Source organism: Etheostoma cragini, chromosome 3 (assembly GCF_013103735.1).
Source record: "Etheostoma cragini isolate CJK2018 chromosome 3, CSU_Ecrag_1.0, whole genome shotgun sequence".
Lineage (NCBI taxonomy): Eukaryota > Metazoa > Chordata > Actinopteri > Perciformes > Percidae > Etheostoma > Etheostoma cragini.
In genome coordinates, this window is record NC_048409.1 from 24,472,065 (window position 1) to 24,498,279 (window position 26,215).

The 26,215-nt window shown below is 39.6% G+C and overlaps 3 protein-coding genes across 4 annotated transcripts in view; 1 reads left to right on the top strand and 2 right to left on the bottom strand.

Moving 5' to 3' along the window:
- Window positions 1–12,910, bottom strand: part of lrrc75a (leucine rich repeat containing 75A) — a 39,343-nt gene extending 26,433 nt beyond the window's left edge. The window contains exons 1-2 of the mRNA XM_034866735.1: window positions 11,799–12,910; window positions 2,387–2,515 (exon numbers count right to left, since the gene is read on the bottom strand). Coding sequence (XP_034722626.1) covers window positions 2,387–2,515; window positions 11,799–12,047 — 378 coding nt within the window. The 5' untranslated portion in view covers window positions 12,048–12,910. The remainder of the gene's footprint in view (window positions 1–2,386; window positions 2,516–11,798) is intronic.
- Window positions 12,911–14,114: 1,204 nt separating this feature from the next.
- On the bottom strand, window positions 14,115–23,013 carry poldip2 (polymerase (DNA-directed), delta interacting protein 2). 2 transcript variants are annotated; one of them, XM_034866746.1, is made up of 11 exons: window positions 22,744–23,013; window positions 20,137–20,212; window positions 19,800–19,897; window positions 19,588–19,687; window positions 17,957–18,032; window positions 17,353–17,460; window positions 16,584–16,720; window positions 16,317–16,343; window positions 16,010–16,135; window positions 15,570–15,649; window positions 14,115–15,454 (listed from the first exon to the last, which is right to left on the bottom strand). In XM_034866746.1, exons 1-11 carry the CDS (start codon window positions 22,950–22,952, stop codon window positions 15,340–15,342), a joined length of 1,152 nt encoding a protein of 383 aa, XP_034722637.1. In that variant the 5' UTR covers window positions 22,953–23,013; the 3' UTR covers window positions 14,115–15,339. The 2 variants fall into 2 exon arrangements, with proteins under 2 accessions (XP_034722637.1, XP_034722636.1); XM_034866745.1 differs by having other exon boundaries at window positions 20,137–20,218.
- Window positions 23,014–23,889: 876 nt separating this feature from the next.
- tmem199 (transmembrane protein 199) overlaps window positions 23,890–26,215 on the top strand; it is a 3,408-nt gene continuing 1,082 nt past the window's right edge. The window contains exons 1-4 of the mRNA XM_034866757.1: window positions 23,890–24,336; window positions 25,055–25,128; window positions 25,462–25,551; window positions 25,764–25,806. Coding sequence (XP_034722648.1) covers window positions 24,156–24,336; window positions 25,055–25,128; window positions 25,462–25,551; window positions 25,764–25,806 — 388 coding nt within the window. The 5' untranslated portion in view covers window positions 23,890–24,155. The remainder of the gene's footprint in view (window positions 24,337–25,054; window positions 25,129–25,461; window positions 25,552–25,763; window positions 25,807–26,215) is intronic.

Here is a 26,215-nt window from a genome sequence, read left to right on the forward strand (position 1 = left end):
TGGAAAATGGCTGCAATGAAACAAAGAGTGAAAAATTTAAAGGGGTCTGAATACTTTCCGTACCCACTGTATGCACCACAATAACAACTACCTTATTCTATCTCTTTTCTTGACTAAAGATGTTTTCAGTCCATTTGTTTAATAGTGGAATGGTGTTATTAATCCTCCAGCAATTTAGCCATGTTCATACTAATCAGACACATTCATTAGGCTCTTAGCTTCATTTGGTAAATTCTGTTTTCTGGAGTATCGACTGAAAGACATCAATTTAATGTCATGGTACGCAATCTGAAAAAGCTGTGTAAAATAACAGTAACAGATGGAAGTGAAGTAAACAGTACAGAAAATGGGCAGCACTCAGTGAATGTCATGTTGGGGGAAACAAGATTCTTGAAACATGTTCCCTCTCCACAATTGCAATGTTATCAGGTGCCTGAAGCCACAACAGGTTACTGTATGTGTGTCGGGTATGAGAAGCCTCTGAGAATACTCTTGTTGTCAACCAAAGTGTCTTTATGGCTTTGAACTCTTTGGGGTTGCAGTAAAGAATAAGATGTAAGGATGCAAAATCTAAAGAGTAACGTATAGTACCTCTAGTACAATTAATCCTTATACCTAAACAACATACAATAGGTTGATTTCCAAAGACTCCCAAAATACCACATATGATGATAAATTTACTGCCGAACGGTGGTGGGGTTAATTAGGAAACCAGAATTTAACGTAATTTAATTCTATTTAACATAATAGGTGCAGTTTTAAACACGTAGTTAACTGAACTAATTTAAGCAACAAAATACTTATGCTTTGTTCCAGGCAACCCGTAACCCGTGTTTTCACAACCTTTTATCTGTGAAAGTGCCCTGGAACGGCAGTCAAACTCGTAACTTACTACCCGTGAACTCGTACCAGATCGTTGTACTCCAAGATAGTTTTTGGCGTTGAAGGCCTAGTTGAGGCCTATGAAATTCATAGATGCTGCATTAACTATTCATGAACATTAAACATTAAATAAGTTTAGGAAAGTAAAAGACAATAGCAATCAAACGTGTCAGACAGGCAGAAGCAGCAGTGGGAGGGAAATAAAACACCTTGCTGTCACCTCCTATCCGTCCTCCCTCCTTTTGCTTTTCTCTCTGAACATAACAGCACCCTCTCTTGAGTTTCTATCATTCCTGCTCTGCTCTTCTCAATAACTTTCTCATGAACTGTACACACAACCCTAGCCTATATCCTCAATCTGCAGCTCCAGTATGAGGAGTTTCTTGCAGAATGTGGCTTGGACATCCATAAAGAGCATTATTTTAAACTCTAACGTTGCACTCAGTACAAAAATGTGGTTCCTTTTTTAGTTAACACAACATTTTCAGGGAATTAAATATAAAAATAACAATAGCAACAACAGCTGCATACATGTTAATGTAGTTTTCCTAAGTAAAACCTTTACTCTCATTTCATTATTCAGAAGCTGGATACTATGGAGGATTGAAGCTGCCAAAATAATAAAATAAAGAAAAATTAAGTACATTTTAATATGCCACTGAAAAAAAAAAACTGAAATATCCATTTAGGTTAAAAGAAAATCAAATAATCTATGCCTACATTTATTTTTAATAATATCTTTGGTTGATTATTTATTTATTTATCTATTTTGATTATTTGTAATTAAAGGTCAAATTAATTAAAATATTAACAAAAATATAAACTGATACAACATTTTCTTTTAATTAACACTTGTTGGAAATATTTTTTCATTTCAAGACTTGGTTTTGTGTAGATATGCAAAATAACTTTAATTTCCACTGACGGCCCCTTTATCTCCAGCATCCTGTTTTCACAGGAAATACCGCAAATTAGGGAGGCAAGATGTTACATGAGGTCTTGGGTGGTCAGGGGGTAAATGTAATAGACACACATCACTGATGACAACAATTATCTTATCATCTCAGAAATGTATTGGCATCATTTAAGGCAGGAGGAAAGATGTCATCCAGATGGCTTCTCTCTCTCTCTCTCTCTCTCTCTCTCTCTCTCTCTCTCTCTCTCTCTCTCTCTCTCTCAAACAAATACAAGGAGCAGTGCTTCCCTCAAGGACACACACAGCCACACAACCATTTAGAGCACTTCCGTAACCCAATAGTGTCAGACAAATTGAGTCAGAAGATCAGCTGATTGCCAAAACGAAATTAGTCACAGTCTATAGTGTGTGTGTGTGTGTGTGTGTGTGTGTGTGTGTGTGTGTGTGTGTGTGTGTGTGTGTGTGCGCATGTGTGTGTGTGTGTTTGTGAGCACGCACAAACATATTTACTGTAATCGTCCCAAATTACTAAGTATGTTTCACACTGGATAATTTTTATATGTGTGCGTGCACGTGTACGTGTCCTACCGTCTTGGAACAGTGGACATATCGTGCAAGGCTGATAATCAGGTCATGTGTGATGGGGTCAACCAGGTTTCTGAAGCTGGCGTAGCGGTACAACACGTCATCCAGAGACGTTGACTCCATGCCCAGGTCCTACACACAGGGAAAAAGGTTGAATAAGACCATCATATTCTCATTATTGCAATTGTACATACAGTAATTATAGACGCAACACACCCACAAGGCAATCTGTTTAGATACCAGATAGGGTTGGGTGGTAATATGGTATTGCATTATACTGCGGGGTCTTAACAAAAGCAACGGTATCATTTTCAATAACGTCATTAAAAAAATGCAATGCACTTATATAACAGACAAGAATTGAATATTAAATATTATTTATTTTAATGCCTAAAAATGTTTATGTTTGGTTGTCATCACATGACAGTGTGGAGGAGAAAGAACGGGTGGGGGGGCAGAAAGATGACAAGTTGCGCACCAAGTGACCTGGTCTCGAAGAAGAACACAACTTCTGCTGTTTGGCAACATTTGGGGCTCTGACCTAATGAGAAGGGAGAGGTGTTTCAGTATTAGTTTTTGTTTTTTTTCTGAACGCTGTAGGTACAAGCCAACAGTTTGGTGACGCCATCTGAGCCGTACGTCATCATTTTTAATTAGTCACGGTAATACCGTATACCGTGGTAAAAATGGGAGGAGGTTTGACGGTATCAAAATTTGGATACCACCCAACTCTAATACCACCAACATGAAATTACATTCTCTTCAAACAGTCAGCGAAAAAGACGTCAATGTGGACCCAACTGTGAATCAGTTTTCATTGCTTTTACACAAAATGCATTCAATGACAACATTCATCAAAATCCATGAACTTTTTTTTCCATTCATACTTCACCACCTGCAAATCAATGTGTACTGTATCTGCAGCACTGCAAGATACTGTTTTCAAAACAGTTAAAAACACATTCAAAGCAGAATGATGGCAAATTCTGTGCATTTCTGCAGTAACCACATGGAAATATATAAAACATCTTAGCACAATATTTACAATAAAATTAAGTCATAATCTTTCCAAACAGCTGATTTCAGATGAAAGAGAAGACATGCAATATGTATTTGTTGTGGGTAGATGTAGATAGTAGTCGTGCAAATGAAAAGAGCACAAGGTGAGTCTGAGATGATGTTGTTAAGATGGGGTATTTATTGTTCACCCCAAATAAGGCCAACGAGGCAAAAATTGTTTTATAAAAATTAACTAAATTAAGTAAAGCAAAAATAAAACACTTTCACAAAAATAAAAGAAATTGACAATGACAATGTTTCCCACTGTCTGAATGTCGGCATCCTGGTGAGGGAAAATAAACATGTCAAGCACCATCAAAGCCTAGGAATCATTAAACTGTTGGCAGAGCTTCACACATGAACATTTGTTAAATCTTAAAAAGTCAACATGAATGACGACTCTGCTTAAAATTAATAGACAGACACAGGAGAGGATTTGACATTTTGAGAAGCTGTTCATAGAGCCTTAATCGTAGTACGACAAAAAATGTAAAGTTTGATTGTGGTAGTAATGGAAAGGTCATGGTTCCCCATGGTAGCATGATAGTGCTCATTTCATGGAATTAAAAATCCTGACATACAGTACTATCTCACACAGTGTGCAAACTGGAAAGGTTTAATCTTATGTGGGGAAGGAATGTGGTCAATAAAAGTCTTGGTAATCTGCTCAAGATACTGACATTTCTAATTCTAATTGTATTTTGATACTTGGACAACATTGTCATTGAAACTTTCACCCTAATAAAGCCACCTTTAAATTTAAAATAAAAGAGAGGGGACGAGAGATGCTCGTTCTCCTACAGAAAGGTATGACTCACTTTAGTTTCCATGCTCCCTATTGTTTTGCGTAGGAGGGGCAGTAAAAAATGACAGGCGCTTTGACTACACACACACACACGCACACACACACACACACACACACACACACACACACACACACACACACACACACACACACACACACACACACACACACACACACACACACACACACACACACACACACACACACACACACACACACACACACTCAAAATCAGCTGCTGTATTTTCAGATAAGTAACATTAATAGAAACATAGCAGGTGAGAGAAAGCTATGATCAACAGGTGTATGTTAAGATATAATACACAGACACACACAGTTTCCAGTTGAGATCACACAATCACACGAGATGCATTGTGGGTGCATCATCTTTTATAGTTTTTCCATGATGCTTGGATGGTGAATGATGAATTTTGGATGATGAATACAGACAACTAAGACATTTTTTTTCTATCAGCTGCAGTTTCTGCTATGCAGTTCAAGTGCAACTACAAGAGGGAATGTATTTCTTCTTTCAGTGTATCTTAAATTGAAGGCCTTCTGATACATTCTCTAAATACCGATCATCTGTGTTTGTTTTTGTTTGTGTGTTTTATTTGGATCCTCATTAGCTTCAGCATAAACTAAAAGCTATTCTTCCTGGGGTCCTACAATCTTTTCTTTGACAATACTCTGTATGAGATTTCATTACACACACACAGACATACATTTGAAAATACAAATGTGTTTGTGTTTGTGTGTGTGTGTGACTAACATTCCTCATTACCAGTTGCTGCAGTTCTCACCTGTCAATCAAAAAATATATCTGTTAACGGTAAAGATTGTGGAATATATTAATTAAATTGCAAACACTGCACAAATGCCATTCACTCTCCAGCCAGCACTGCATTATTAACAGTAGCCCCTCTTCAAATATTAATGACAAAGACAACATAAAAACGCACTACTTTGCTGAACTTGAAGGGGACTGAGTACACACACGCACACACACACACACACTTTATGCAATGAGGAAAAGAGTGTGGGCTTTTCTTTCATTAGGAAGCACCACCCACACTAATTAGTGCCGGCCAGCAGTAGCATCAAAGCGTAGGTTTGAACCTGGCTGAACACGGACAAAGACGTAGCTTGAAGTGCAGGCTCTTGGGTAAATCAGAGGAAATGGCAACCAGGGCAGAAGGACCCATATATGAAGCTGATATTGATCTAAGTTGAAGATCACAACTGACACAACAGTGCCATCCATCTCTGGTTATTGCTAGTAATATTCTCATATTATAGGTCTATGCAGTGAAACTGGTGTCGTTGATTATTCTGGCGACTTAGAAATGTTCTCAGGTTGACATTTAGATATGTCATAGGATGAAAAAACCTACAGAGGTGTAATTACTAGCCTATCTATAACCATAAGAGTTTGATCTATACCGTGGTCTTTGGGGGAGCCCGCTTTTTTTTCATCCAATGGGGAGGGGGCATTGTGCACTTGCAACTTACAATGACTTACAAAAATAGGTACATACCAGAAAACAAAGCATCAGACATGAACAGCAGGTAAAGTTACTCAATTATGTCTAAGTGCCACACTCCAAGTTCCCATCCTTGACAAACAGCCAGGATGGTGACCGGCCTCTGGCGAGCTGTTATCACCATCTTCGGCCAGAGAGGACATTATTTCTTCAGCTTCTTCTTGCGTTGTCACCCCTGTGAGTGGTGTGCTGACAGGGCAGCAGGTGAATCGGTTGTGCTATTTACGTCATCGCTACAAAATTTCTTAGTAAAACCCAAATTAATTAACTGTTTTAGTTTTTGGCTATAGGATGCTAACTGCAAAATGAATTTCAAGGGCTTTGCATGCCAATTAGTGGCCTTTGTTTATATATTTTTTTACGACTCTTTGAGTTAACATGTACTAAACATGAGTTAAATTTGCACTGCTGACCTGCCACAACTTGATGCTCGTGACAAGAGTAGCATACATAGTTATCTTTATTGAAATGAATTAGATTTAAATTGACATCATGCATGAATAAATATTTTACACAAAACTGAAATAGCACGTCAAAATGACACTGTCAATATTTTAAGAGATCCCCCAAAGATTTGTCCCTACCATTCACAAAGGGCTAATACACTGTGATTTTTTATAAATAGTAATTAAAAATGTCATTATATAAAGTGCAGAAATGGACCTTGTGTGTTGTTCAAGGCAGCCTTTTGTTGCTAACTGTGGTTTAATTAAAATAAACAGAATTAGATGAATTAAGAATTACTTAGAAAAATGTCAAACTGTTTCTTTTATTAGCTAAAATCAAGAAATAATCTGATATTTACGACTTGGAATTAAGAAAAGGAAGCTATTTTAAACCTGGTGGTGGCAAATGTATTTTTTACATGGCAAATTTGTGCTAACTATGTGGCTACATCAACGACATGACTCTGACATTTTGGCTGTAGTTTGAACATCATCTCAAAGTTCAATTCAATTTATTTTAAAGTCTCACCATTGTAGTAGGTGACAGCATACAAAACCTGGCACAAAGTTAAATGTACTGTATCTCTGTAGGAAAACTGCACTTGAAAGACCTTAAACTAGCTGGTGATGGAACAGACTGTACAGACAGCAGGCAGCACTTGCACCACAGTGATTCAAAGTGCAGCAAAAACAAAGCTGAATCAATCAAACAGCACCATGTCGAGACACTGCCCTTTAAGTGCTGAAAAGACCAAAGACAAAGAAGCATGTTCAATTAACAGTACAATGCATGTATATAAAATATGACACATGATTTTTAGCTAAGAAATGATATCATAATTCTCTGCCACATGTTTTTACCGCAAAGTGTAATGCTTATTGCTCACAAGAACCATGACAAAACAAAAACAAATTGTCAGTACCCAATATTTTTGGCACCTATAGCACATTAAGCTCATCACAACCCTGTACACAAAGAGGCGTCAATGAGGAGAAGGGGGCGCATTTCAGCACTTGGTAGCGCTTTAAAGGTCCCATGGCATGAAAATTTCTTTACATTCGTTCCCCCAGCCTGCCTATGGTCCCCCAGTGGCTAGAAATGGCAATAGGTGTAAACCTAGCCCTGGGTATCCTGCTCTGCCTTTTAGAAAATTAAAACTCAGGTGGGCCGATCTGGAATCTTGCCCCTTATGAGGTGATGAAGGTCAAGGTTACCTCCTCCTTCTCTGCTCTGCCCGCCCAGAGAATTTGGCCCACCCATGAGAGAGAGACATCATGGCTTTCAAACGAGCAAAGTGGCAGTTGGTCAAGGCTACACCCTCATGCTGCACCTTGCCACATCCTCTCTCCTCCTCAAAAGCTGCAGACTCAGAAATGGCACATACTAAGGAAAGCTGATTGTGGGCCTGGCTCTAGTGGCTGTAATTCTGCACCAAGGCTGAATTCTGGGAAAGATTCTTCAGATACAGTATTAGGGAACTACTAAGGCCTAGATAAAAGAGACTTCAGATACAGTATTAGGGGACTACTAAGGCCTAGATAAAAGAGACTTGAGATACAGTATTAGGGGACCACTAAGGCCTCTATAAAAGAGACTTCAGATACAGTATTATGGGACCATTAAGGCCTCTATAAAAGTATCCAAAGAGCACCATGTCATGGGACTTTTAAAACCTTTTTCATACAGTCTGTTTAAAACTCACAGAAAAAAGTAGCGTTTTCGTTGCAGTTGGCTCGTAAAATTAATTGAGAGTTGAAGTCATTAAAAAATTTATAAAAGTATAATAATAAAAGTTTTTGAGATAAAAAAAAACAGTTATTTAAAAATTGAATCGTAAACAGGGCATCAAGACCCCAATTGTATAATAATTAATTGTAAAATCATATAATGAACACTGAATCCTTGCAATAGTGTTTTTGAACTTGAAAACAATAAAATATAAACTCATGCAAAATGAAAATATTCTATTGACCATATTCTCATCATGGCTTGCAGCTTCAGTCTTAAAATAGGAATGGCGACCACAACACAACATTAGCCGCTCGTCATCTGACAAAACACTAGTCACATACCGTAAGATGTGTTAGCAATCCCACACACTGTAACTGTTTACCACAAAATAGAGACTGCAGAGGGAACCACTGAGGACACATTTATTGGAGCCTGTGGAGGTTTCCAATGACACTGTTGGTTGTAGTTTAGTGATCAGCTTTGAGGCAGCCCAGGTGGAAGTGGTGAAGAGATGCTAGCTTTGGTGTCAACTTAATTGAATAGTGGTGAATAAGAAGGCACGCTCCTCATTAGCTCCTAACAGAGCCCACTGCTTGATTAATCAATGTCTATTTAGTCCGAGCCCTTTGGCCATCGCCACGCTTTCATTGCAACATGAAGGAAAAACCTAGTAACCAGCAAAGAGTGACTCTCCTCATAAACAAGCTCTCTCCTCTCTTCTGAGTATCTTCTAATGTCAATCAAATCACTTACCACTGCTCTCTCTCTTTTTCTTCATCAGTTTAACCCTCATTGTGTTTTTCCCCCCCTCACTGCTTTCCTCAGTAATTGTCTTTATCCAATGTATCGTGTGATGTGTCCATCATGTATTGTTCTACCAGAGCATAAACCCCCCCCAGGGTATGAAGCCAAATTTGACTGATGGTTATGTCACTGGAGCTCTTCCAATCCATAAAACCTGTTGTTTTTCCTTCAATTTAAAATATAGTGTCTCTCGAAATCATTAACTTTGACCCAGTTAGAATGCATTGTGCTTGGGGACGTTTCCCATGTGGACTGCTGTTTACACACAGAAAACCTTAAACTTTCTGTTGTTGCTACATCCCAAGTAACCCTATTTGGTGCTTAAACGACAGTGTAAATTTAATCGTATGAAGAATGGATGCACTGATGAGATATGGAATCCTCTTCACTTTGTAAATTGTGTACAAGTCTCTTAATGACAGGATAATGTGTCCCCTAAGTGCTGATAGAGGCTTGATAGGTTACCACAAATCTCCCAGCAGCTCTATCTGGTGCCATAATGGAGGTCCAATTTAAGAGTGTCTGTTTGCAAATAATGCCTTAATATGTTACAATGAAGCCGGATGAATTAAAGATACCGGAAACTGACTATTTAAGTGTCTTTCTTCAGATGAGCTACCAGTAGAACAAAACTGATACTAAAAAGGGTAACACCTCCCAATTTAAGCTTCTCTCTCTCAAAGTCAAAAACCAGAAAAGTATGTCCCAAATTTGTGATGTCATCAAGTACAAAGTGTGGAGCTGCTGCACAGACATTAAATGGGAACTGATTTTGTTTGTTTTCTTAATTTATTAGGGCCCGAGCACCAATATTGCCAGGGGAGAAGGTCCAATTGAATTCCAAAGGATTATTTTCTTATCATTTTATTGTATTGTATTGTTGTGACCCCAATATGAGGTGCTTGTATTCAATTTTATTTTATTTATAGTATGAAATCATTACATTAGTCATCTCAAGACTTTACAGATAGAGTAGGTCTAGACCACACTCTATACTTAGTGTTGATACACATGTCAAACTTGGTAACAATGGAGATCTGACGTGGGTCTCAGGCTTGGGCATTATTAGTTACTATTTTCAGGGGTTGTACTTTAACAAACTCCTCCTATAGATTTAATTTTATATATGAAGTCTAAGCTGACTGACAGCTGAAGCTAACATCAACATAAGCTGTCTCCATTAAGCTCTCAGCTGGCGCTGTTAGAAAAAAAGACGAGCTAATTAATGGCAGATGATAACATAGGCATTTAGGCAAATACTATGATAACACAGTATTTTCCATCCTTTTTGTTCCGAGCCTCAGCCTGTCACTCCTTCTGTCGTCTCTCTACCGTAGGTCCAAGCCCTAAGATCTCACAATGCCTTGTGTCTCTTACTCCCGATAACTTTATTGTTCATCAGACCTGACAAAAGCAATTGGTTTTCACATGCGGGTAGGCCAAGGCTAGAAGGGAAAGATTTGCTAACTTCAGCCAACCCTTTCATAAAAAAATACACATTGGAATAGTCAGAGTCAGAATTCCTTCTAACAGCCCTATTGTCTATGGAGCAGTTACACAATTTATATTTTATGACATCACATATTTGAGTTATATCACTTTTGTTTTGGTATTTAGAAGATTTGTTAATGTCTACTAATATTTTTAGACTGTCTCAGACCATAGGATTACCATGAATGAATATTGAAAATGGGCGTAGTTCCCCTTTAAGTGCACTAGCATATTCTGTCAAGTGGGAAATATCTATCCAAACGGGCAATCACATGTAAACAAAACATGATCAAACAGGTCATCTTGTTTTTTTATCACAATTATACTACTGGTATATATTGATGGGTAACACACCTCACTACCCAGTATTAAACAAAATGTAACCATAGCACTGAAAACTGGCATCACATTTCTGGTGACATGAGAGCTTTAAGGAAAAACAAGTATATTTCTTAAACTATGGTATCAAAAAGTAGATATTTTGCTATAGCTGCCAAACTCAGTGGTTACTGGGAGCATGATCACACTGCTGTGTTGTTCTGCCTTCACAGCCAGGCTGTGATTCTCCTCCTCCCATCATAGCTTAGTAGAGCCGCGTCAGAGATGGTTAAGGATGGAGAGGTGTCCTTTGTCTGTTTGCCAATGATTCAATGATAAACAATCTGATTGGGTTTGATTAGAACACTGTATCAGTAACAGAAAGGATCTGATAGAAATCTCCAAAGCCCAAACAATAAACTATAAAAGCTGTGTCTGTAGAAGCGGGAGACTCCCTGTGGTTGAGTCATAGGGAGATAAACAATGAGCAGCATATGGATTGTGTGCAGGCTGTCTACAGGGATGAGAGCGTATAAATTGGTTTCTCCCTTCACTGCCTATTCTACTCTCTCTGCATTTCCAAGATAAACATATATTACTCCTTTTACACTCAGATCCTTCCTTTCTTTAAAGCTCTACAAATCCTCTAATTCAGCTGGTGGCATTTTCATGATCTTGCTTCTATTTTGTTTCTAAGCACAACAGGTTGTTTCAGTCTGCTGCTGGGCTTTACCTTCTCTTTGTAGCAACAGCAGGAGCAGCCAGTCAGTCAGCCAAGTGCTGCAAAAATGTCTTGAAAGACAGAGTGAGGGGATAAATCATAGCAATCCCCACACTGTACCAGTGTAGCAGATCCCAGCTGAGCACAACAGGTCCAGCCAGCCAGCCAGCCAGCCAGCCAGCCAGTGGGTGCATGTTCAGTCATACAGGCAGAGAGGCGAACAATTCATAAGCAATGTGTGCAGTCAATCTGAATTAGTTTAGTCAGCGTGTTAACAGTCAGTCTGAGCCTGGCATCTGTTCCGGCATCAGTGATGACATCAAATGACATGTTTACACAGAAATAAATGAATAGAGGCAGGAAAAGAAAGAAAGCAACCAGGGATATTGTGGTCTTGTAATAGAATTGTGAACTTGTGAACCCTGAGCTTTACTTATTCTTCAACATACAGTCATACACACACACACAAACAACAACAACACATAGAGCTGCTACCTGTCGGAGTGTCTTGAGCATCTCTGTGGCCTCGTCCTGCTTTCCCTGCTTGGCCATCAGCATCATCTCCTGGATCATGCCGATGCGGCGCTGGTAGGGCGGCGGTGTCCCACCACGGTTCAGCCGGTCCCCTGACTTCACCATGAGGGAAGCCAAGATGTCACCCCGCTCCTTGGTGGGCGTTCTTTTCCAGCTGTGCTGAGGGCTGGCTCCTCCGGGCTCCTGGCCTTTGGTCTGCTTGGCACCCATGGTCCTGTTTTAATGTGAACTGGGATAACTAAAAGACCAGTTCCACCAAGCAGTCATGCAGGAACCAGTCTGATTAATGTTTGAGATTCTTTGCTAATCACAATGTCTGCAGCTGATCACATCTTCCTAAAAGCCTGCAGTTTGGGGCTGATATGTGAAGCATGCACTGTAAGCATTACAATTCCAAACTCCTCATAAAAAAAAATGTAATTATCACGCAGTTACACAGAGGAGGGAATTGCCCACAGCCTGGAAAACAATACTTGAAAAAATTGAAGAAGTTGAACCACTCGTTTTTAGCTTGTGAGAACTTGTTCATCCCTGAGAGTGAAGCTCAGCTCGGAGGATGCTGCCTGCGACATTTGAAAACACGGACACAGCAAAGTCAGGATGCTGTGTACGTGCAGATCGTGGCCCGCAGCAGCCTCCTATCCCAAACACAACTTCACATCTCCAAAATATTGACCTTCGACAACGACGTAATTTTCTTTGTCCCCTTTGCAGTTATCCTCTAAAACAGAGCTCATAGGAGGAAACGAATCGGAGGAGGTTGTGCACGAAGCAGGGCATGGCAATATTTACGTCTCACCGCTGACCGTCTGCCCCGTCCTTCCTCCACCGCTGGAAGTCATGAATACGCTAAAACAAACCCCGCATTCGTCCTTCTCCAAGGTGGATTCTCTCTATCCGCTCCGGAGCAGGAAGCAGACGCGTCAGCGTCTCGGTCCACAGTCCGTGTGGAGGCTGCAGCTCCGCGGCTTCACAGGAGAAGAGAGAGACTGAGGTGTTCCCTGGCTGGGACTGAATTATTTATTACACCCTCTGTTCAACTGGAAGAGAGCGCGCAGCGAGTGCACGTGAGCACAAGTCCAGGAGAGAGGGAGGGCAGTGCGGGAGCAGCACGAGCCTTTAAGTTTGCAGTTTCTTAGACACGACACTTGGAATTTTCTGGGAAGGCGAACGTGTCGGTTTAATGTTGCGCTTTTCCACACAAGTATAGACATCTGGTCACTATGACTAATTAGTTTTAAAAACCCTTGTGGTCTTCAAGAAAAATCAGCATATCTGGTTGTCAAAGTAGCCCATTTTAATGTTAAAAAATCTTCAATATTAACTAATTGGTTTATGTTGCTGGCTAGCATCTTGTGGCTGTTGGTCACATAACCACGAGGCTTCAACCCGACCTTAACAGCTCTTAATCGAATGGGCAGATTTTTCCTATCGAGTTTGGTTATTTGCAACGAAGAAACAAGACACACTGTCAGACCTATTTATTAATTTCAATAACTAACGTGAATTTGGGTAAAGTAATGGATAGATTAGTAGTTTTACCTGATCATCAAGTGAAAGTTAAAATGTCGGTATCATTTCCAGTTACATTGAAACATTTATGGACGACTCCATTTTTTCTAAATGAGATACACTTGAGTTATGTCCATGTAGTCAGCATTCAATAGAGTGGATGCGCACTGACCTCTGGTGGTGATGGTTTGGAATTTAATAAAATATAAATGTGACGCGCGCACACACACACTTTCCATAAGCAAACAATAGCCGCATTAACCTTGCAACAGCAAGTTTGAGAACGACAGCTACGTGAGTTATTAATGAATATAAATCATACACAAGAAACGTCAAGGTCTTTTTCAAAAGTTATTTTTGCCTTTAATTACATGTCTATTTACAGTAGTATTCCATCACTTCTTCAGAAACACTTTTTAAAACAACTGTTATTTTCTTCTCTCAATTTACTAGGCTTATAACTTTTCTTTTCACAGAGCTTGCAAAGTCAGCCTCAAATAACATCCAGCATGTGTGTACAGGATAAAGAGTTCATTCTGATTTTTACCAGAGAGCAGAGAATTACACACACACACACACACACACACACTCATCTTAGCCCCAACAGTGGCTGCCAAGGACTTTGTTTAATTGCTTTATTGTGGACTGCATTTATTATTCAAAAATAACTAAGACCCAACTCTCACATTATTTTTTGTGCTGTTGTCCTGGACATTATTTGATCTTTATTACCATTAAATCAAAGTGGATGGAATTACGAGTTATTGAGGCACTGATAAAAAAACAAGAATTTAATTGTCAAAGGGGAACCAGATCTCTTAAAAGAATGCAATCACAAATTATTTGATGGTGTAAGTATTCACTCCCTTTAGTGTCAAACCTAAACTTATAACTGGAGCAGCTAATTGTTTTTATTAGTCACAGTACCCTTTTAATGGACATCACTAAGAAGTCAAGATGTGACTTTTAGGGTTAAATACATCTATATCTGAAAGGTTTGTTGGCTGTTTTTTTTTTCCATTTCCTGGCAGTAATGGCATCATGAAGACAAAACTACTCTCCACATAAATCTATAAAAGGTTTATCAAAAATGACCACTCAGAGGAAGGATACAAGAGCATTTCTGAGAAAGTGAGCTGAGTCAGTCACACAAAAAAGTAACAAATATGGCACAGCTATAAATCTGCATAGGGTAAGCCATCCTCAAAATCTGCATTTCCCATGTGAGAAGGGCGCTGAGGGAGACCACCAGGGGACCTAAGACTGTATACCAAGATGTCCAAATTTAATACAACTTTCTACAGACTGCAGAAGGCTATAACTGCTGCCAAATGTGTTATCTACTATATGACACAAAGGTGAATATAAAAAATATTGTTTTGTATATTTTTACTGAGAATTATTTGCAGAGATTTTATTTCATTTTGACATTAAAGAGTCTTTGATCAGTGTCAAACAGACCCTAGTTCTATCCACTGTGCTTCAATGTTGTAAAACACTAACTTCACTGGCCCAGATTTCAATTGGATTTCCCTGTCGTAAGTGGCCCACAGTGGTCTGACATACGAAAACTGTGAAAATTATAATTAAAACATGACAGTAAAATTGGGTCCAGGATCAAAGTCATGCGTCATGTTTTCATAAATTCAAAACAATAATATCAAGGAGATTCTAACATGTGGTTTAACTGTTGTCTTACATGTTAACTTGAGGTATCCAACTGAGGCCTCAGTATGAAGCTCAGCTGGAGTTGTTGCTCTTTTCATGACAGCAGAGCTCAGCGGGAAATTCTGTCACTTTAAAACAACCTGCTCAATATCTCAGCTATTGAAAGCACAACATGTCCAACTCAGCTTGGCAACATTGACTCTTCTCCCTAACTCCCAATGGTCTTCCACTTGACTGTGCAAGTCTCCTCAAACACAACATGGAGGGCTAGTCTTATGCTCAAGGCTGAGGCAATGTTACAGGGGAAAGGGACAACTCTCATTTAAAATGTGTAGCCAGCGGGGGGCGCTTTGTCATCTTTGTTGCTCTCCAGGGAGAAAGGAGGAATGCGGACATCAAAGTGGGAGCCATCAGTCCTTTCAATACGAAACGTCCCCCTAAATACAAATAATAGAAGGAGTGTAATATTGTATGTGTAGTTTGTTGAGCCTCTGGAGGATGTACTAAATAGTAGAACATGTAGCAGTGTGATCTGTGTAACAGTAAACTCACCACATATGACCACTGGGGGCTTGTAGAGACACATGGCTGCTATACTGAAAGGCTGGCTGTTCTTTAGACAACACTGGCTCCTGTGACACCACATAAAGACAAGTACAATGTGACAAGGTTACACAAAATGTGTTTCAAGGTGCACTAGTAAGGATACTGTATATAATGTCATTTGTGTATATGGCAGGCTTTATATGCAGAGCTACACAAGTCATGTCTACAACGCAGCTGAGATACAAACTACTGCCGTATCCTTAATCCAGACTACATACGAATGTAGTATGTTCACACTGGAAAAAAATGGCAAAATAAAGTTTACTCAAAACCAGACAGAATGCATAGTAAATCCGGTCAATTGCATAGAGTGCGTTGATGAACGGACATCGTCTCTAGATGGTCAAGATCTTGGATACTGCGTGACCAGTGTGTGGTGTACTAACCCTGCCTACGACACCACGTCCTCGGACCGTCTCCAGGGTTCCTGACAGGCTGAAGATCCTCCAGTGCCTCTCTCTCAGCTGAACCACCTCGTTACCCATGTTTTCCAGACGGATGCAGTACCGCCACTGCAGAAAGACAACACACACAACCATGTTAAACTGAGTCTGCTGGCACAAGCATGGCTAATAGTCACTAGGAACTATACCAGTGCCTGGCTTGTAGCTGGTGTTAATTTTTCCACAGTGACTGTCGTTGTGGACCACTCAACTTGATGTTCCACACAGATAAGAAAAATCTGATACTCACCCAATAAACGTGGGAGTTCTGGGCCTCCTGAGAAAAATAAAGAATTTCCATTAGCATTTACACAAAAACCAAATCAGGAAAAGGCCACAAGAAGCCCAAAGGCCAGGGTCTTGCTTGGCAGACCCAAAATGACATCTATGCAACGTAGACAAGCTTCAAACTGGTGTCACTACAGGCTGTGTTTAAAGAAGAACTTTAGCAACCGCTCCATATTTCTGAAGTTTTATGCGTTTTTATGCATGCAAGAGTTAAACTGGTCATTTATACCCTCATGCCCATGTAGAAGGGGATGACAGTGACTCGGATGTTCTCGGTGGTCTCCCGGTGTACATCTGAAAGCTCCAACCAAGGGTGGTTCTTCTCCTGCCACGCCTTCAGGGTGTCTCTGGCTGTAAACGGAGGAGCTGCAGAGGACAAAGCACACAATTATTTACTGGAAACCTTGTTTTCTTTTACTTTGACAATGTCACTGGTTAAATTTAAAAGGCCAAACCTAAAAGGGAAATGATATACTACTTGTATAACCGAGAAATACATTTTTTTTATAAATCTACTGGAACATTGGCTTATAAAAGACACAACCAACCACCACAGCTATTAATCACTGTGAAAATACAGAAATTAATAACACCTGAACTTACATCAACCGCATGGACAATCTACATGTAATCTTTACAGAAAATGAGTTGTATTATTAATGACTTATAAAACCACGGTTTTGTGAAATGGTTTAAGGTACTGACAACAGACTGCACAATTACCTAAATGAGTTCAGGCAACTGCTTTTAGCAATTGAGAAAAACTGTAATTGGGGCTTCATTTACTGAAGCATAATATGCATTTTGTTTATCAAATTGTCAGAAAAAAACAGGCAAATGCATATAGATTTCTGGAAAATAAGGTAAGAGACTCATTTCCTTTACTGTATGCAAACCAAGCAGGCTTGCTGTTGTGCGCAGTCCCCTCTCAGGCACTTTAAAAGGTTTGTGTGCAGAATGATGTTAAAAGCTGAAGGACACTGCAGAAGAGTGTTTACATTTGGCAGGGTTGAACAAGAGGAAGCGCTCAAACAGCTCATGCTGGATGGGAATCTGCTCTGCAGAGTTATAGGGCAGGATGTCTTCATGGCTCACATAGTCCAGACCTGAAGGAAAGAAACAGACACACGGTTACTTGGGGATAAGACAGAACAAATACGACCATCTCAAATGTTTTATACTGTGGGAGCTGAAAGGGTGACCAGGATCAAGCTCAGCTCTGCTGATGTCAGGTCAAACAATCCTGAAGTGGAATGAGGTGCCTAGTTGTAAAGTATCTTCTATCTTTTTTCCTTCATCAGAAATCGTTAGAAATGGGATACACAGGGTCTAACAATGATATTATGTGGCCAACATGTCAGTAGTTCAAGATGGTGGCGCACAACAGCATGGCATTTTCTTTTATTTCTAACTCTTCTTTTGACTTTTCTTTGTGTTTTGCCATGGCCAAACACAAGTATAGCCGTCAGTTTATGCTGGACATTGCCAGCCTACCAACATTACCCGACAGACTGAGACACAAGCTCCAGGTACTCAGACGACATAATTTCAATTGCTCTGGATGTCTGGCACATATTGCAGAATGAAGTCCCACGTCCATACCTGGGATGGCGTACAGGGCTCTGCTGTCATCATGATTGGCCAGAAACGTCACTGCCTCTGTCTGGGATCTCTGAGACTGTAAAAGAAAACAGAAACCAATAGTCACACAACTGCTGCTTCAGACACTAAGAGGTGGCTTTGGCTCCCTAATACCCACGTTTATAATCATTAACAAAAAGGAACAAAATAATGAAAACTAAGTGGGGAAAAATTAGTTGTTAACCAAAATAAAATAAAAACGAGGCATTTTGACAAAAGATAACTAAACTGTCATTTCTGTTTGCAAAACTAAAATAATTGATAATTGAATAAATGTCCTTGGTTTTCATCTTTGTCCAAGTCTTTCATAGAGCAAATAACGTTATACCATGCCGACCATGACATTTCCCGTAGACATGTATAGTTTCCGACTGGGAACCCAGAAATTCTGACATTCGATGCCAAATTGAACACATGTCCATCCCCTCATTTGGCATCATGGCGGTTCCGAAAGTCAGAAGAAAGCGGCAGAGTCCTGTTTGATTATGATTGTCAGACAAAAGCAAGGGCCTTGCAGTGTAAAGTAAAATAAATAAAATAAGTGGGCAACTTATTACAGGGAGAAATCCCAAAAATTTCAAAGTAGCCTACATTTGAGAAACGAACACAAGGAGGCTAACCTAGCTTACCTTAAGTATAGGAGAACGGCAAGCCTCTTTTCTCCAAAACAGAAGCTAACCCCGGTAATGATACGGGCATGGATGTATGGATAAGTAAGGCCAGCAGCATGGCGGAGACAACCGCAGGACAGAGAACACTACAGGCAGGCTTTCACCGGGGACCTGATAGCTGCTGGTTAGTAAATACGCAGGAACACCAAAAGCGGGGGGGGGGGGGGGGGGGGGGGGGGGGGGGGGGGGGGGGGGGGGGGGGGGGGGGGGGGGGGGGGGGGGGGGGGTTAATGTGGGTTAATATGTGGATTCATATTGGGATGTCTACACAACCGAGTCGATTGACGTTAAAAAGTTCCCCACTTTACTCAAACCAAAATTAGAAACACCTGTGTGTCTTCTTTTGTCTATTTAGGTTTATTCCTGAACACGTCATACATTCTGCATTTAGAGCTGTGGCGTCTTGTGTTGACTGTTTACGTATCAGTGCTTAGCATCACATGTACATGTTATGTACTGGTGTGAATTGTTGAATACATTGTGAATACATATTTCTAAAATTGTATCATGTTTTTGTTGAGTTATTAGTACACAGAACCTTTTCTGACCTTTTTTGAAATAATCCATATTACAACAAAAAAAGACTAAAACCAGTAAAAAAAAAACTAAAACTAAGCATTTTCAAAAAATAAATACTAAACTAAACTAGCAAACTCACCTTAAAAACTAGTTAAACTAAACTGAATTTGAAAACAATAGTCAAAATTGCAGGTAACGACAAACTAACTCTTCAATTCAATCAGACAGGAAATTGAATGTCTACAGCAGGCCAGGCTCACGAGCAATTGCCAGGTAGAAAGCCACGGTAGTGCCCTTTATTTACTCTCCAATAACATTCACATATACATTTTCAGATTTGAACGCCTGTTTTATTACTGTTTGAATATATATTCAAATGTATAAACCCTAGTAGTGACTTACTATGTGAGGACAGTCCCTAGTGTCAATCAGGACTTGGTAGTAGGTGTGAGTCTTCCCCTTCACCTCCTTGGAACCGTGGGCACCTGGAGGCTCAGGTTTGCTGAAGGAAGAAATTAAGAGACAAAAAGGATCTCAGCTCTCAAGTCTTACCTACAAAATAAAGCCAACAAGGGTCTGTTTGGCGCAGTCTGCGGCCAGAGATGGAAGTTTACCTTTCAGCCATGGGAGGGGTGATGTCTCGGTCATAAAGTCGGGCATGCCAGGGAAACAAGACAATGCCTCTGTAGCCAAACACACTGTGGAGAAACAGCTGAAGGGACGACAACAATCATAAATTGGATGAGCTGCTGAGAGATTATATCCGCAGGTTTAATAAATCATGAATTAGATTGGATTACAGACAGTTGACAAGATCCGGCAAATGTGCCATCATAACAATACAAAGTTACTGATTTATCAAAACTTAACAGACCAGATAACGCAGGACAGAACAGTAATATTATAAAATAAGTGTGTGTGTGTGTGTTTTGGTGACTGAAAGTGACTTACCTGTCCCGTTTCATATTTGCCGTGCTGCTTCACAGCCTCAAACACTCCCACTGTTTCCAAAATCTTCCCTTCAGGCCTGCTCCTGCCAAATACAGGCAACACCATTACACACTAGACCCTGTCTGTGCGTGCATGTATACATTTTAGTTTGCAGACTAATAGTGGCTGCAGATACGTGTTTGTAAAACACAAACTAACAAGTCTACAAAACATAAGGATGGAAAACAAAACAACATCCTATAACAACATCCGATATGGACCAACACAAACCGTGCATAATTCCCTGAGGAGCCTCGACACAAAATCCCAGTTGTGAAGAGAAGAGGCTTCAGGATTTCCCATTCTATGGAGACTATATACACATTTATCCCTACAGGGAAAGTCCTGATATCTCGCTTCAGCTTCTCTTATCCCTTTCAATTGTAATCTCAATCACAATTTTGAGAAGATTGAATAAAACACCTTGACTTGTCAGATGTCAACAAGGAACAGCTGGTCACTTCAAATAAATAACATGCATACTTCTATGCATGTTATTTGGGAAATAGCTTCCTTGCCACTCTTAATAATTAATACCTGCTATGCTCTCTGCGCTTTGCTGTTGTCGCCCGACCTAGCGGTGTGCATAGAGCAAATAGCTTATAACTTGTAGGTGGATTAAGGAGGCAACCTTTTTATCATAAGCTGCTAATTAGTGTGTCATTTCAGCATTAAGCATGCCATCACCTACCAAGCAAGCACAAGCAGTGTTATTTGTTTGTCTTTGTGCCAGATTCTGTGAAGAAGGCAAGGAGTACTAGCCAATCAGAAGCAGAGTAGGGTGGGTCTTGGCGGAATGCGGATAGGGAAAAAGTCAAACTACCGTTAATAAAAGGCTATGCTCCTTGCCAATGGCTGTAAAAGAAGTTATTAGACATGTGGATTGGAACATTTTCAAAAGAAACTGGCATAAACTGTTTCAATGACTGTGACGTTAAATACTGAAATGAATTAACATAACATCAGTGATAATCAGTTGATGTTCAAGTGGCACCAAGAAGGCTAACTATGCACACTACTTTATGAGTTCAGCATCGACACAAATGTTATCTTTCCGTGCTTTGTTAGGAAATGCAAACAGTGATTAAATACTACAACATGTATAGGGAAAAAGTAAAGTAAGAACATACGTCCACGTAGGGCTGGGCAATACATAAATATTATATTGATATAGTGATATGAGACTAGATATCGCCTTTGATTTTGGATATTGTAATATCATGATATGACGCAAGTAGTCTTTTCCTGGTTTTAAAGGTTGCACAATAGCAAAGTGATGTCATTATCTGAACTTACCAGACTGTTCGATTATTTGCTTTCCCCCCTACTTAGTTATTATATTCACATTACTAATGATTATTTCCAGTAAACAGTGTTGGGTAGTAATGGATTACATGTAATTGGTATAACGCAATCAGATTACAAAACATTAGAAACTGTAGCCTAAACAACCCAGATTACATTTGAAATATTGGGTAATAATTAGTTTATAGTTACATTGACAAGGATAACTTGATTGCATTTACTCAAGTCTGTATATAGTGTTTGTTTTTGTTGTTGTGCACATTGTGAGCAATGTGTAATCCAAAGCAAAATTCCTCGTATGTGTTCTCATATCTGGCAAATAAAGCAGATTCTGATTACTTCTTTAAAATATGAACATTTTAAATTCATGAAATTTGATTCCATGAAACCAATTCTGAACATGTTCTACTACTGTAGGCCATGACAAACAAGCGAAAAACATTCTGACAACATAAACAACATCTCACATGTTGTAAAGCACAGTGCACCTGCAGTTTGTGTCAGTACTGTTTTGGAAGGGTTGGTGTGACAAACTGTAAACTGTAAACTGAATATGCTAAATGCATTTTACTTGCATTGAAAATGTAAACAACCACTAGTATTTGACAATCAAATGCTAGTGGCTCCGTCTATCGGTTAGTGTGAAGAGCAATATTTTCAACGTTTGATTTTGAAGTATTATCACCCGGAAGTATTCAGATTGGATAAACCTACACTAAACTTTAAGATGGTCTCGTAATTTATATTCAGTAAATTCAAAGTAATCTGACCCAACAATCCGCCAATAAACAATGAATTCATTTAGACTAGGTCACAGACCAGTAGCGCTGCCACCAGTAGCGTTATGTTAGAAATTGTCGCAGTTATACCGGATTATAAATCTCGTGACATCACTAATGTCACTGTTTCTAAAACATGCCACAGAAAACAATTCCACTGTGGGTGATAACTTTTAACTGAGTGATGTAACATGCATTGACTCAGCAAATTGCAGACAGGCAGTCAAAACAGGTAGCTATCTCAATCCACGCTGGCTAGTTATCTGCTAGCTAGCTAGCTAATGGCAGCAGAGGACAACCGTACTTTTCTCTTTTTCTGATACTAAATGTCAGCTCGTGTGTACCCACCACGCTCATAACGCAAACACAATCTCGAAACATCTGCCACCTCACAAACAACGTGGCCAATGCCTTTACGGGACCATCTTGAAGAGTTTGTAACGATACTTAGCTAAAGTCTGAGGACACTGGCTGCGTCTCTTACCGTGAGGACATGTACCTCCTCTGCTGAACGCCGCTGGGCAGTCCGCAGGCTCGGCATTCTACCCGCGGTCTGAACACCTCAAACCCGCTGCTGCTGCTGCTGCTGCTGCTGCTGCTGCTGTCTACGACACACAGTATTCTGAGAGTGTGTTTCTTGTTGTATTTACTGACAGTGCTCAGCAAGCCTCGGCGTAACGCTGAAGCCGCCATCTTTCCAGCTATGGCACGCTCCGTTCGCAAAACAGGCACTCTCTACTGCTTAAGCATGCTCTAGCAGCTCCACTGATGCCGCGTTCAGGGAACAACGGAGGAGTTGTATTTACGATAAATGTTAAAATAAACTTGCGAGAAGTAATTTAAGTAAATATAGGAAGACGACGCAGTTTTTTTTTATATGACATGGGCCTACATGACTCAATGCTACTTTATAATTCAACCCCCTATGTAATATTCATTCTTTGTGAAATTGTCACTGTTTCATAAATTGGCCTTGAATGTATAGGCTAGGCCTACATTTCTTAATGCTATGTTATGTTAGTTCATTCTATTATTATGTCTATATAGTTACAGTTTTCTTTCATTGCCTCATATATTAGTTATTTACTGATTTTATTATATTTTAATAAGTCCCTTACAATTTACTTGTTGTTTTTCTTTAATGGAGCTGCCCGGCACAACATGTTACATGTTTGTACTTGTAGCCTATAACCGGTGTCACAATAAACATCTTGAATGAAATAAACAGCGCCAGATAAATGTGAGACTTGTGGGATGGTAGTAGCTCAGTCTATAGGGAGTTGGGTTGCCAGTTCACCTCCATGGTGCTTTACGGGCTACGCTCCAGGCTGCAGCCATACTCTTGGGCTACTAAGCAGGCCTATTTCATATCTCACGTCAAGTCTGTAAGTTAAAACTCTAATCTCTTGCTTTTCGGAGTTCATGAGGAGACATGGAATGCACCAAAAGAGCTCACGTGTGCTGTAGCGATTAACATTTGAGTTGAATATGTGATAAAACATTATTGTCTGCTTGTGATTAATCATTAATAGTTTTTTAAAGATTATAAAATACTTTTTGACAATTTACCAAAATCCGCACTAGTAATTATGATACTAATAATAGTAATCCTCACGCCGTTGGTCATGTGAGCGCTATACGTCATCATGTCACAAGACAAACAACATGGCTGCTCACTTGGCGATATTTACCTCTAGCAGTTAGCTTAAACGCCGAATTTCAACGTATAATCATAATAAAAACCGTTAGGGATAGTTTTGGCTCTTTTATTTTTAGACATATGCTCACTGGCAGCTCGTGCTCGTGAGAAAAAGCTTGACAAACGGTATACATAGATCTAGATAGCTGCATCGCATTAAATTAAACGATCCTGTCAGAGTCATAGGGATTTAAACCATGGCCTCTGCATTTGTTGTCGGGGATCAATTCAGAAAGAAGGTGACGGAGTTATTAGAAAAGACGGACTCGTCGCTGCCCCGGGGACTGAGAGAAGAACTTGAGGAGGCTCTTGGAGCACCACAAGCAACCCTCTCCTTCAGGACGGCGAGAACACTCAAGAAATACCTTCAGGACAACGGTAACCTTTTATAGAATAACTTCTAATGGAAGGAAGGCCGTTGCATTCACGCAAGATAGTTTGAGATAAATCACTTTATCTTGAAATTATGAGTTACTATCTCGTAATAATACTAGTTATTAACAATAATAATAGTAGTAATAATCGTATCAATAATACTTAAACAGTTGTACATTTTTAATTTATTCCCAACTGGTATATATTACTTGTATTTATTTTAAATTATTTGTTCCTATATTATGTTCTTGTTATTTCATGTATATTCTGTATGTGTGCAGTGTGTCTGACATGCTACTGCTGCAACACCCTTTTTTTAGGGGATCAATAAAAAAATTCTGTCTTTCTAATTACGAGATCTTGTTCTCGTAATTACAAATTGGTGGTTAATACAAAATATGTTGCTAATGATATGAAGCATTTCATTCATGTTCATTTCATTCAAAGAACAGTTGAGTAACAGATTTGTTATTTTTCCTCAAAGACCAGATAACCCAAATATCTAAGCTACAACATATCATTTTATGTAATTAATCAACACCCTAGGATAAAGTCTCATGTGATAATATCACTATTAAAAACATTCTGTCTTCCAGCTTTTGCAAACCTGTGCCAAAGTTCTGGCGTGATGTTCTGCAACAAAAAAAATCATTCAATTCACTAGAAGCCATGGCAGCAATATGTTTCTGTGTAACACTTTCTGATTGTTGTTTTACTACAGGGCATCCTTTCTACCTGCATGAGTTGTTGGAGGATAGCTCACTGTACCTGCCTGAGGTTGTGAAGCCTCCCAGGGTAAGTGAAGCCATGGACATGCCCAATTTTAAATATATATGCTATATAATTGTCTGTGTAACCTCTAACATATCAATCAGTGTTATGCTGCATTGACATTGACAAGGCAGAGACAAGCTGACAACCTGAAGTAGAACTGATGATATAGAAACTAACTAGAGACTTTTGATGATGGAGCCCAATTTTGGCAACTTATCCCTATATCCCTCCATAATTTTTAGGATAGTGTAATTTTTTCCCCCGGTTGATGGAGAGAATAGAATATCACAAGTACCAAGGGAAGAAAGCTCTGCTGCAAACAACTGACATTGAACCGTGACTTTTCTCTCTCAGAACCCCGAGCTTGTCAAACGTCTTGAGAGGATCAAAGCCAAACTGGCGAACGAGGAATACAACAGAATCACACGTAATGTCAACACTCAGGTACGTTTTTGTATATGTCAACATTAAAAATAAAGAAGGTCATGCTATGAGCTATGTATACATAAATATAAAGATCTTGTCATGTACTTGACTGCTTCAGTTGTCTCATTTTTAATTGTGGTGTAAGACAGCAAGGTGTAGAAAATAGGATGTTTTTTGGAGCATATCATGAACATACATTGACTGTGATAAATATCTTTCTATGTCTTCAGAAAATCAACCGCAACGAAACATTAGCAGATTTTGGACGGCAAGGTTAGTTTGGTACACATATACAACACCGTTTAATATCTTTTGATTATACTCACCGGCCACTTTATTAGGTACCCCATGCTAGTAACGGGTTGGACCCCCTTTTGCCTTCAGAACTGCCTCAATTCTTCGTGGCATAGATTCAACAAGGTGCTGGAAGCATTCCTCAGGGAGTTTGGTCCATATTGACATGATGGCATCACAAAGTTGCCGCAGATTTGTCGGCTGCACATCCATGATGCGAATCTCCCGTTCCACCACATCCCAAAGATGCTCTATTGGATTGAGATCTGGTGAGTGTGGAGGCCATTTGAGTACAGCGAACTCATTGTCGTGTTCAAGAAACCAGTCTGTGATGATTCCAGCTTTATGACATGGCGCATTATCCTGCTGAAAGTAGCCATCAGAAGTT